The 13268-nt window shown below is 43.9% G+C and overlaps 1 protein-coding gene across 7 annotated transcripts in view; it reads left to right on the top strand.

Annotated features, from left to right (window-relative positions):
• The first annotated feature begins 4971 nt into the window (after positions 1-4971).
• The window catches only part of REPS2 (RALBP1 associated Eps domain containing 2), a 222132-nt gene continuing 213835 nt past the window's right edge, over positions 4972-13268 (top strand). For all 7 annotated transcript variants that reach the window (XM_059910736.1, XM_059910741.1, XM_059910738.1 and 4 more), the window contains exon 1: positions 4972-5336. In XM_059910736.1, coding sequence (XP_059766719.1) covers positions 5103-5336 — 234 coding nt within the window. In that variant the 5' untranslated portion in view covers positions 4972-5102. The remainder of the gene's footprint in view (positions 5337-13268) is intronic.

The following is a 13268-nucleotide window of genomic DNA, read 5'->3' on the forward strand; positions in this document are numbered from 1 at the left end:
GGGTGCGTTGCCTGGTGACAGGAATCTTGGTAGTGAACCTACAGTTTCTACAACAGGTTTGAAGTTTTTACATGATAATCGTGTCAGTCCGGCTAGATGTTCCCCAAACCCATTTCTTCTTCCTGGGTACACAGCTTGACTACGTTTCCCAGACCCCCTTGCAGTTCGGTACAGCCACGTGACTCAGCTCTAACCAATAGAAAGCAGGGAGAAGGGATTTGTGCCACCTCTGGCCCTGGCCCCTAGAACCCCCTTGGCAAGCGGCCTTCCATGCTCTCTTTCTCTAGCTCTGCTGAGCTCCCCCTCCCTTTATTTTTATTTCTGCCACATGCAGAGCATCTAGTGGCAGACTTTGTGTTCCCAGGGGATGGAGGAGCTACCAGATAGTGTCCCTGATGACCACGAAGTATTCCACCCTGCCTCCACCGACCCTTGTTGGACTGTGACATGAGCAAGAAACAAAACATGATTATGTTAACCCACTGAGATTTTCCAGATTGTTTCAGTATTTAGCCTACCCTGACTCATCTAGTGAACCTTCTGTTTTCTTTTTTTTGTTTTTTGGCCACACGGCATGCAGGATCTTAGTTCCCTGACTAGGGGTTGAACTTGTGCCCCCTGCAGTGGAAGCGCAGAGCCCTAACCACTAGACCGTCAGGGAATTCCCACAAACCCTCCATTTAAAAAAATATGTTTATTTATTTGGCTGCGCTGGGTCTTAGTTGTGGTACACGGGATCTTTTTTTAGTTGCGGCACGCAGGATCTTTTAGTTGTAGCATGTGGGCTCTTAGTTGTGGCATGCAGGATCTAGTTCCCTTACCAGGGATCGAACCCGAGCCCCCTGCACTGGGAGCGTGGAGTCTTAACCACTGGACCACCAGGGAAGTCCTAAATCCTCCATTTTTAAGAAACATGAATAGCTTCTGAAAATTTGATTTTCAGAATTCTATCAATTTATTATCAATAATAATCCTTGCTCAAATCTGTGATGACTGAAGTGCTGGATAACTAAAGTAAGAATTTTTTTCTTATTCCTTTAAAACATAGAAAAAAGCTCCGACAGTCTGAGTATTATGGATGATTAAAAAAAAAAGCACTGTGAAAATATATGGCTAAGATAATTATCCAAAATCCTGTTCATGGAAACAAAGCAGGAAGCTGCTTTCCCAAGGTTAGACAGCTTGCTATTGTTAACAAGGAGTGAGAACTGTTGGCTCCAGTTTGTGTGACATAACTGTTGGACTTTCCCAGTGCACAGTTTTTTAACATTTTCTGCTCAGCTATTCGGCCATTTCCAGGGCTACCAAAAGCTTCATTCCATGAAGAAAGGTGAACTGTCTGATGCCTTATATAAGAGGCCAGCCGGGCTGCTGAGAACAAGCTGTTTGTTGCTTGAGAAGAGCCACCTTCTCAATGTGTCAAGCTTTTGTTTCAGAGGATGGAGTTGGTATAGGAAGGAAGCGGGCAAATTATCACACACACACACGGTTGTGTACAGGATATAATTTCACAGATATTCAAAATTGGTTTTATGGGAGACAGTTACTTGTAAGATTCCATCATCATTAGTACTCAAACCCCTCTCTTTCTCTAGGATTGTAGAAAGAATTAGGTGAGGTTCATGTGGCCAACATCAGCTTCATTGTTGCTGGAGTTGGATTGGAGATTCCGATTGGGTTTGTGGCCACAATCAGGCTTCTTCTTACTCTCCCTACCCCCTTTCTTCCCTATGTCAGAGTGTCTACAAAACAGACCCTCTCCTTGCAAGTTGCAAGGAAGATGCTATCTTTTCCCATCAAGTCTTTCAAGTGAGAACAGTGAGTGGCCCCAAATAGGTGCGCTTGCCATGTGGAATCAGGGGTAGAGTGGCGTCTCCTCTGAGGGCAGCACAATTCAGGGGTGGTGGTGGTGGAGAGAGCTTGAGAGAGCTTGAAAGAGCAAGAGAGATAGTAAGAGAGGGACAGAGATACACACACACACACACACACACACACACACACACACACACACGGACAGAGACAGAAAAAGATAGAGACAGTGTTGGAACCGGGAATGATCAGTTTCTTCTCCCTCCATCACTTCTTCCTTGGAGAAGAGTAAATGAGAGGAGCTGGGAGAAGCACCAATGTTACTTCATCCATATTCCCTCCTGGGGAGTAGACAGGAAATTTTCTCACAATAAAATGAGGCCAGGGGAATAGGATTCCCTCTAACACTGTTAAAGACCTACCTTTCTACTCCAATAAAGATGTTAAAAAAAAAAAAGATCTAACTTTCTTCACTTCTAGAAAAAAAAAAGTTAAAGTCAGCCAAACAAGTGATTGTTTAGTGTTTACATTGGTCAGTCCCTCAGTAAGTACTTTTTAAAGTTCACCAATCTTTGAGATATAATCTAAAGTATCTCGGTATCACTCATGACAATTCTGAAGCTCAGAGAAGCCAAATAGAATTCTCCCTACCTGGGATCGAACCCAGCCCCCTGCATTGGAAGCACGGAGTCTTACCCACTGGACCACGAGGGAAGTCCTACTGTGTAAGTTTAGAACTGCAAAAAAGATAAAGAAATTCTCTTCTAAAATGTTCTTGTTTACCATCAGCCTTAAAGGGCTATGAGTGTTTCTAGTTTCTACATTCTTATCTGTGTTTATTTTGCAGTTTGATAACTATTTCTTCTATTCAAAAAACTGTTGTAGAAATAAAGAACAGTACTTGGCATTCCTTAGATACTAAAACATTTAAAAAATGCCATTTTTTCCTCCTGTGTCCTGGGTTAAAACGTTGCTGCTGTTGGGTCATTTCTGGCTGTGCCTCTCATCCTTCATGGAGCAGCTTCCTTCTGGCTTCTCACAGCGCATCAGAGGCTGCCCCTCCCTCCTGCCCCCACCTGCATCCCTCACTCCTCACTTCCTGGGCGCCAAGTCTCTGGGACTCCTCCCTCTCCTGCCCTTTCACCTCCCCAACCCAGCCATTAGTCAACAACCATCTTGAGGCCCCTCCGTCAAGCCTTCCTGGTTGAGCTCTGGCTCATAGATTTTCTCTTTTCTCTAAACTCCCACAGCACTTAGCCTGCGGTACACAGTTTAGCACTTAATTATATATTGTCTTTTATTGTTTGTTTTTATTTGTTGTGTTAGTTTTGTCTTTTCCAGTGAGGCGGCAACATGTCTTGTTTTTTTTTTTTTTTTTTTTTAAATCTCTCACAGTACTCCAGTAGGAACAGAGTTAATACTTCTTGGTCTACCCATAAGGGTTGACTGATGGATTGATAGGCACAGATGTGAGACCTCCTACCCATCTCTGCAGTGCTTAATAAGTATCTGTCAAATTTATTAAACTGACTTGAGTAACAAAGATCAGCTCGGAATCTAGTATTCAGCTGGGCAAATCACACCATCTTTGCATCCATTTTCTCATCTGCAAAATGGAGATTAAAATGGGAAACCAGTCTACCTCAGAGAGGTACTATGAGGCTTAAATAGACATCGTAGTATGAACTATATGAATGTTAGGGATTGTTATATCTCACATTTCTTTTTGCAGGAGTCACAGGGAAAAGTGGGGTTTGGCGTTTATCACGGGGAATGGGTCCCTTTCTCACCTTTGTTAGAATGGTGGGCCATGCTCAGGGAAGTCTGACCACAAAGGGAAAGGTAGGAAAGGAATAAACATGATCTCTTGGCTTCCAGTTTTCCTGAGAAGGTTTTACACTTGTGGAAAATACAATGGTGGTGAGATTTTGAAGTGGAAATTCCCCAACTAAGTTAGTCTTTGCTGCTCCTTAACTTACCTATTCTTTTGGTACTCTTCTCTCCAAACCTACCGCTGTCTTAATTCTCTCCTGGCAGGTCTGAAGCAAAAAATGGTATACGGAAATCTTAGTGATTTTGGGGATCCTCTTTCTCTATTTCATTTTTTTCAGATTCCAAATGGGAAATATTACTCTGGCTATCATTTATGAATTGACATAATTTTTCTTTTTTCTTATGTATCTCTCTTCACTTTTCCCCTTTCCCCCGTCTTTACCTTCCTTTTTCTTTTCCTCTCTTCCTGTCCTTGGTCCTTATTTTAGTTGATCAAAATACCAAAGTATACTTGTTATCATCAGTGCTATTTCCTGAGATGGTTTTTGTTTTGTTTTTAATTAAAATAACACTATTTGGGGTGAAAGATATCTATATATATCTCTCTCTCTATCTATCCATCTATCTATCTATCCATCTATCTATCTAGTGTTTAGTGTTTAACCCTGGACTGATTTTTTTCGCTTGGGTTAGTGTTTCCCAGCCAGGCTTAATGCATATACACATGCAATTCTTCCCAGGGCCCTTTTCACTCCTATTACTCTAGTATTTAACACTAACCGATGTTATTCCTTTTTAAGGCTCAACTCCAGGTTTGAGCCTTGCCTGAGAAAGTGGCCTAACCCCGTCGCCACCTAGAACACTATAGGAGTCAATGGGACCCTGGTTCGTATGGAGATCTCTGCCCTCCAGCTTTTCAGGACATAAGTGGTACTGTCATGGAAAAAGCGAAGCCTAATTTCCCATGCCTCGTCCCTTTCTGGGAAAGGCACGGCGTGTCGTGGGTACTACACTTGCTCCAGCGTCCTAGGGAGAAAACACCACAGCCTTTCCCGCCCCATGAAAAGCGCCATTCTCCAGGTGGGTCTAGATGTTCCCCTTCCCGGCCAGGGAGAAGGGCCAAAGATGCCCCTCTCGCGCAGGGTGGACGCGGAACAGCGCTGGCTCCTACCCTCTAGACTCCGCAGCGCGGACTGAGCAGGTGGCCATCCGTAAGGCGGGCGGCGCGCGGAGTTACTTACCTGGCCCGGCGCGCACGGGGCGGGGCGGGGCGGGGCCGGGGTGCGATCCCAGGCCGTGATTGGGCCGCGCCGCGCCTGTCTCCATGTGCCGCGCGGCGGAGGCACAACATTCAAGTCCGGGGGCGGGGCCGGCGCGCGCCGGGAGGAAGCGGCCGCGCGGCAGCTGCGGGGCGTGGGGGCGGCGGCGGCCAAGGCCGAGGCTGAAGCGGGGGAGGCTGTGGTGAAGGCGGCGGCGCCTCAACCGGGGACGGTGCTCCGCTGGGCCCCCTTTCAGGCTCCATGGAGGCGGCAGCAGGCGGGGGCTGCGGCTCTGGACCGCCGCTGCTGCTGAGTGAGGGCGAGCAGCAGTGCTACTCTGAGCTCTTCGCGCGCTGCGCCGGCGCCGCAGGCGGGGGCCCCGGGTCCGGGCCCCCTGAGGCCGCCAGGGCCGCCCCCGGCGCGGCCACCGCAGCCTCGGGCCCCGTGGCCGACCTGTTCCGGGCGTCGCAGCTGCCCGCCGAGACGCTGCACCAGGTAGGTCCCCGCGCCCCTGCCCCTGTGGGTCTGTGGGGACCATTTCTACGGGGACAAGGGGGCGGGGTGGGGCGACAGGGCTGCCGACAGGCACCCGGAGGCCTTGGCCAGGTCGCGGAGAGGGGCTTCGCAGCCGGGAATGGCGGCGACGCCCTTGTCCCCCAGGGGACACCAGCCTCCTCCGCAGCTCAGCAGTGCTGGGTGCGCTCCTCATCTTCCTCCCCTGAGACGGACGGACACTCCCTCCCCTCCCCGGCCGTTTCTGGGGCTCTGCAGCCGCCCAGACCCAAAGTTTGCCTTGTTCTGGAAGTGGTGTTTGTTTTGGCTGGTGTCTGGTTTAACCTCTACTCGAGGCTCCTGCCCTTCCCTCTCCTGGGTGGGTGGGCGCTTGCAGGATTGGAACTTGAAGGGTGTGTGTGTGTGTCTGTAGGGCCGGGGCCCCACCACTGAATGTTGTCCGCTTTATATACTACTTGTAATATATATGTATCTACTATATATATTTGCCTACTAACATATTTCTGCATATTAGCGTTAAACTGGAAAGCCTAATGACAAATTGCAGAACAGGGACACAGGGCTGCGAGAGGACGTCTGTCAAGGCAGAGCCAAGCTCCCTATTTAGGGCTAGAGGTGGACCCCAGACGTCCACCGTGGGGGACAGTTGTAGTTTCCCATCTTATCATTATTTGGACTTGAAATAGAATTGCAAAGTAATTGTGTCATAGCTACATCCTTTTGGCTGCTCCACACCTGAAAAAGAAGGAGGCGGATGGTGCGCAGTAGATGCTGTTTTTGTTTTGTGCTTTCCTTGGAGCCTGGAGAAGGACTACTTGGTGGGCACTTTGTCTGTCTTTTGCTGTTACTAGCACTTCATGGTGATAAGATCCTTTTTTTTTTTTTTTTTTAGAATTAATGACTATTAAAAGAAAATTTATTTTTGGCTGCGTTGGGTCTTCGTTGCTGCACGCGGGCTTTCTCTAGTTGCGGCGAGCGGGGGCTACTCTTTGTTGCAGAGCACGGGGTCTAGGCACTCGGGCTTCAGTAGTTGTGGAGCCTGGGCTTAGTAGTTGTGGCTCACGGGCTCTAAAGCGCAGGCTCAGTAGTTGTGGCGCGCGGGCTTAGTTGCTCCGCGGCATGTGAGATCTTCCCGGACCAGGGCTCGAACCCGTGTCCCCTGCATTGGCAGGCGGATTCTTAACTACTGAACTACCAGGGAAGCCTGGTGATTCTTAATATCAGGCCCCAAATGTGAAATGAACCTTTTCTTAAAAGCTGGAGTCAGTATGAAAGTTAACATCAGTTGTATATTTCAAGTGGGGAGTGGTATTTTAAAATCCAGTTCCAAAGGAGTATTGAGGGTTTTATGGTTCACTTATAATATCATTGTGTGTGTAGACTTTTTTTCTTTTAATCACTTAAGACTGCATTTTATACTTCTGGGGCATGCATACACTCTGTCTGTTTGTGTGCATAACTTTAGCCACCCTGTAATCTCTCACTTTTCAGAATTCAAGATTTCTGAAAATATAATTAGTATTCACAGACCTTAACATGGCTGTTTGTCCCTTAAGAAGTCCTTGCTATGGAGACAGTTCAGCCTCTGCTGTTGAGCAGTTAAGCTCGACCAGGTAGAGGAAAAGTCAATATTTTAAAACACAAACCATAGCTATTACATGAGGCCCTCAGAATACTCCCAAGCATAATAAATTTATTAAATGCTGTTGCTGTTTCTCAACTGAAAGAGGAGTAAGTGACTGAGGCCACAGAGCAAGTAAGTGACAGCTGGACACCTGTTAAGGCTTATTTTGTTGTCAGTAATACATGGAGTGTGATAAGAGATGGTGGGCATATTAAATATGAATTATGTTGGTTGACTTCTCCTAAGGACTTGGGAAGGGGGCTTTCCTGGTGTTAGAACTCATGCTCCCTTGAGGTGTTTAAGATTTAAAAAGAACTCAAGGCACAGTGCCATTGTATGGCTGAGATTATATTCTTGATATCTAGTCGAAACCTGTTTGCAAAAGATGCTGGCAAAAGGAGACATCCCTAGAATATTGCTTGTAGTAAATCTCTCAGAGCTTTAAAGCTCCCTTATTCAGCCCAGCAAAACAAAATATATCCTTCCCCATTAACTTAACACAATGCAGTAGCCCAATATTCTTCGTACAGGTGAACATGAACATCAAATGCATCCTGGACAGAGAAATGTAATCAGAAGAGAGTCAAACAAAGCCAGCAGCCGGCAGCCACCTAATTTTTACCGACCACTTTGGTGGTGTGTGGTGTGGTGTGTCTGGGTGTGGGTACACACACGTGCACTCCATTTATCCTGATTTGCACTACCCCATGAGTGTTTTAGCCTTTCTTTAAACAGATGTAGATGTTTTTAGCCTTTCTCTGTTAAACAGGAACCTGTAAGTTTAATTAAGTGACCCAACAGGTATAACTGCCCAAGTCATGGAGGCACTAATTAGACCTGGTAGTTTCTATGGTAACAGATTTTTTTTTCTTTTTAATAAGCATACAGTTAAGATTACCATAATGTTCCAGGAAGGTTGAAAATCTTACCTGAAGCAAATGTTCTATAAAAATACTTAACTTTGTCTCCTCCTTGGAATAAAAATAAACCACTATACCTGTTACTTTGTTATGGAAGTGAGTTATCTTAGGGATTTTGTTTTCAGTTGAAATACATACATATTTTTTAATAGACTTTATCTTTTCAGAGCAGTTTTAGGTTCACAGCAAAATTGAGGGGAAGGTACACAGAGTTCCCATATACACCCTGCCCCACACATGCCCAGCCTCCCCCATTATCAACACCCCATCAGAGGGGTACATCTTTTACAACTGATGAACCTGCATTGGTATATCGTAATCACCCAGAGTCCATAGTTTACATTATGGTTCATTCTTGGTGATGTACATTCTTTGGTTTTGGACAAATGTATAATGACGTGTATCCACCGTTGTAGTATCATACAGAGTAGTTTGACTGCCCTAAAAATCCTCTGTGCCCTACTTATTCATCCCTTGTTCTTACTCCCAAACCCTGGCAACCACTGATCTTTTTTACTGTTTCCAGAGTTTTGCCTTTTTCCAAAATGTCGTATAGTTGGAATCACACAGTATGTAATCTTTTCAGGTTGGCTTCTTTCATTTAGTAATATGCACTTAAGATTCCTCCATGTCTTTTCATAGCTTGATGGCTTATTTCTTGTTAGTGCTGAATAATATTCCATTGTCTGGATGTACCACAGTTTATCCATTCACATATTGGAGGACATTTTGGTTGCTTTCAAGTTTTGGCAGTTATGGATACAGTTGCTGTAAGCATCTGTGTGCATTTAAGTTTTCAACCCCTCTGGGTAGATACCAGTAAGTGTGATTGTTGGATCATATGGTAGGAGTGAGTTTAGTTTTGTAAGAAACTGCCAAACTGTCTTCCAGAGTGGCTGTACCATTTGCAATCCCCCCAGGAATGAATGAGAGGTCCTCTTGCTCTATATCCTCATCAACATGTGGTGTTGTCAGTGTTCTAGATCTTCACCATTCTCATAGGTATGTAGTGGTATCTCGTTGATGTAATTTGCAATTCCCTAGAGACATATGATGTTTAGGATCTTTCCATATGCCTATTTTCTGTCTTGGATTATATTTTAGTGCATCATAATAGCTTATTTTGAAAGGCCTTTTGGTCTCTTTATAGAGAGGTATTGATGTATTTTATTTTATTATTTTTTAATAAATTTTATTTATGTATGTATGTATGTATGTATGGCTGTGTTGGGTCTTCGTTGTTGCGCGCGGGGATCTTCCCGCACCAGGGCTCAAACCCGTGTCCCCTGCATTGGCAGGCGGATTCCCAGCTACTGTGCCACCAGGGAAGTCGTGTTTTAGGTAGAAAAATGTTAGAGTAAAACACTTAAATTAGAAAAAGTAAATATGGATGTCTGAGAAACAGGTAAATAGTTTTTGTTTAATACTTCAAGACAAAGAGCTACAAATGTTAGAGTGATTGGTCTCCCAGGTTGTGAAGTATTTCATTGGTATTGAAAGGCCAGCATTTTACTAGAATGCATAGACTTGGGTTGGATGTGTATTTGAGGTATTTGAGTTTCTTTTGTGCATCAGGCACTGTTCTAGATGCTGAGGTTACAGCTGTGAATCAAACATAAATCCCTGTCCTCACAGAGCTTACATTCCAAAGCAAATGTTTTATTTATTTATTTATTTCTTGCTTGCTTGCCACGGGGCTTGTGGGATCTTAGTTCCCTGACCAGGGATCGAACCCGGGCCCTTGGCAGTGAAGGCGCTGAGTCCTAACCACTGGACTGCCAAGGAAGTCCCGCAGTGCAAATGTTTTTATTTTTTAGGGTTTGAGTAAGAAAATATAACAGCTAGAACAAAAGTATCTACCTTAAACTGGCAAGTTTTCTGCTTGATGTAGTGAATTAGCAAACTATATAGACTCCTTTATAATATCTGTCTTTCAGGATGGTGTCTTAGTCTTTGAGAATGCTGTGCATATTTCAAGTAGTCATTATAATTAGTTTTCATTTTTTTAAAAAAAATTATTTATTTATTTATTTATTTATTTATGGCTGTGTTGGGTCTTCGTTTCTGTGCGAGGGCTTTCTCTAGTTGCGGCAAGCGGGGGCCACTCTTCATCGCGGTGCGCGGGCCTCTTCACTGTCGCGGCCTCTCTTGTTGCGGAGCACAGGCTCCAGACGCGCAGGCTCAGCAATTGTGGCTCACGGGCCTAGTCGCTCCGCGGCATGTGGGATCTTCCCAGACCAGGGCTCGAACCCGTGTCCCCTGCATCGGCAGGCAGACTCTCAATCACTGCGCCACCAGGGAAGCCCTAGTTTTCATTTTTATATGGTTAACTGTTTTCAGATATTTTTTATTGAGATATAATTGACTTATGATGTATTAGTTTCAGGTATATAACATAATGATTCACTATTTGTTTGTGTTGCGAAATGATCATCACAGTAAGTCTAGCTGATATCTACCAGCAAACATAGTTACAAAAATTTCATTCTTGTGATGAGAACTTTTATGATTTACTTTCAACATCTTTCAAATGCATAATACAGTATTATCAATTTTAGTCACCATGCTGTACATGACATCCCCAGGACTTACTTATTTTATAACTGGAAGTTTTTTTAAAAAAAATATTTATTTATTTTGGCTGTGCCAAGTCTTAGTTTCGGCATGCGGGATCTTCATTGCAGCATGCAGGATCCTTTGTTGCAGCATGTGGCATCTTCAGCTGTGGCATGTGGACTTCTTATTTGCGGCATGCATGTGGGATCTAGTTCTCCGACCAGGGATCGAACCCGGGCCCCCTGCATTGGGAGGGCGGAGTCTTACCCACTGGACCACCAGGGAAGTCCCATAACTGGAAGTTTGTGCCTTTTGACCACCTTCACCCATTTCACTCACCCCCACCTCTGGCAACTACCAATCTGTTCTCTGTATCTACGAGTTCCATTTTTTTGTTGGTTTGTTTGTTTTTAGATTCCATATAAAAGTGAGATCATACATACATTATTTGTCTTTCGCTGACTTGACAGTTAACTCTTAGACTTTAAGGGAAATAGTTATAAATCACTGTTGATTTCGTATTGTCAGGGGAAATCATTGAATGGGAAAAAAGCCAGTAAGTAATGTCTGATTGTTTGAGTGGCTTTGATTGAGGAAAAGAAGTAAAACAAAGCTACCAGAAGTAGAGGATATTTTAAAAATTCCTGCACACGGACTCACCTTTGGGAAGAAGTCATATTTAAAGGTTTTCTTGTAATTCTTTGAAGCAACTGTTTAATCATTAAAAACAACTATTGGCAAAAGACAAAATTCTTGTGAACTTTTTCCAGTTGCTGGATTATTAGCCAGAACTATTTTTTTAAATGCAAATGAAACAGTTTTCTGTTTTTACATCTTTATATCATATCCCTTTGTAGCATATGCTTTAGGGAGATAGAGGCCAGCATGCTAAAACGGTAACTTGGAATATGTGCTGTTTGAGATAAAGGGTGTTTTTTTTTGTAAAACAGAATGAATGCCAGCAGATAAAGGAAGTTCCAGAGCCATACCATTGTCTGGTTAAAAGGAGGACATTTGCATAATAGTACCTTGTTAACTGTTATAAAAAAAATTTCAGGTGTGTAAAACTAGAGGGACTACCCAACAATAACTGTGTACCCACTACTCAGCATAAGAAGTAAAACAGCCCAGTTAGTGTGAAAATTTCCTGTGACCCCCTCTCTGGTCCCATTCCCCTTCCTGCTCACCCCAGAGGTTACTACTGTCCTGAATTTGGTGTGCATGATTTGAAATTTTTTTGTACTTTTATTATAGCTATATGTGTGTGTATATATATAGTGTGTACATACATGTATATATATACACATGTGTCACTAAAATGATAAATTGTTTTGTATGGCTTTTCAGCTCAGAAGGAGGAGTATAGTACTCTGTAACCTTCCGCAACTTGCTTTTCCTCTCATTGTTTTGTTTTTGAGGTTCGTCCTTGTTGACACATGTAGCTGTAGTTCATTTATGTTTCTTTTTAAAAAATCTTCGTTACCTACTCTTACAATGACTCATTATTTATTTATAAACTTATTTATTTTTATTTTTATTTTTTTTTGGCTGCGTTGGGTCTTCATTGCTGCGTGCGGGCTTTCTCTAGTTGCGGCGAGCGGGGGCTACTCTTCGTTGCGGTGCGCGGGCTTCTCATTGCGGTGGCCTCTCTTTGTTGCGGAGCACGGGCTCTAGGCACACGGGCTTCAGTAGTTGCAGCACGTGGGCTTCAGTAGTTGTGGCTCTCAGGCTCTAGAGCGTAGGCTCAGTAGTTGTGGCACACGGGCTTAGTTGCTCCACGGCATGTGGGATCTTCCCGGATCAGGGCTCGAACCCGTGTTCCCTGCATTGGCAGGCAGATTCTTAACCACTGCGCCACCAGGGAAGTCCCAATGACTCATTGTTTTATGGTGCTGTAGAGACCTTTATGCTTATGGAAAGTAGGTGACTTTTTTTTTTTTAATATATAGAATGTCACATGACTAGGGAACTGTTCTAAACATGTACAAACATTCAAAATGCCTTCATAGATAGAGAAAGCACACTGATATTCTTGATAGTGTTACAGGACCTTTGAGTTAATTGATTAGGCTTTCATAGGCTTGCTTTTTTCTAGTTTTTTAAAAAATGGAAACAAGCAAACAGATAGACTAATACATTAAACTCTGCACTTGCCACCCCTGCTCAACAACCATCAATACTCGGTCAATTCCATTCCATCTGCATTCCTACCTTGTTCCTTGCCCCCTCTTTTATCCTGAAGCAAGTCTCAGACATCATATGATTCCATAGGGTTTATCTTTAAGGAGGGAACCTGGGGGTGGTCAGAGGGGATGGGAACATGCATGGGTTTAATACCTGTGGCCTATGGTTAAATGGCAAGAGTGAATGATGGATTCATATCATTGAGCCGTTGCCAGTCTTTAAGGTAATGATGTTTGAGTACTGATTTAAAATAAATCAGCTGGGGAAACCAATAGGGAGATTGAAAAACAAAGTGAAGACTAGAAATACAAGATGGATTTGAACATTGTCCTAGTTTCCCACACATAACTGGGGAATGCTCTACTTTAAGGGTGTACAAAATTGGTTTTGAGGAAATCTTGAGGTTTTTTTTTTTTTAAAGGCTGTGCCACACGGCTTACAAGATCTTAGTTCCCAATTGGGGATTGACACCCCCCCCTCTTCCCCGGCAGTGGAAGCGTGGAGTCCTAACCACTGGACAGCCAGGGAATTCCCTTGAGTTGTTTTGCTAATTATTGGTAACTTTTAAAAGAGGGTTTGGTTCCTTTCCAGGTTTTTTCAAACTTTCTGTTTGTTTCCTATAGGCAAAGT

This window comes from Balaenoptera ricei, chromosome X (genome assembly GCF_028023285.1).
Source record: "Balaenoptera ricei isolate mBalRic1 chromosome X, mBalRic1.hap2, whole genome shotgun sequence".
Taxonomy (NCBI): Eukaryota; Metazoa; Chordata; class Mammalia; order Artiodactyla; family Balaenopteridae; genus Balaenoptera; species Balaenoptera ricei.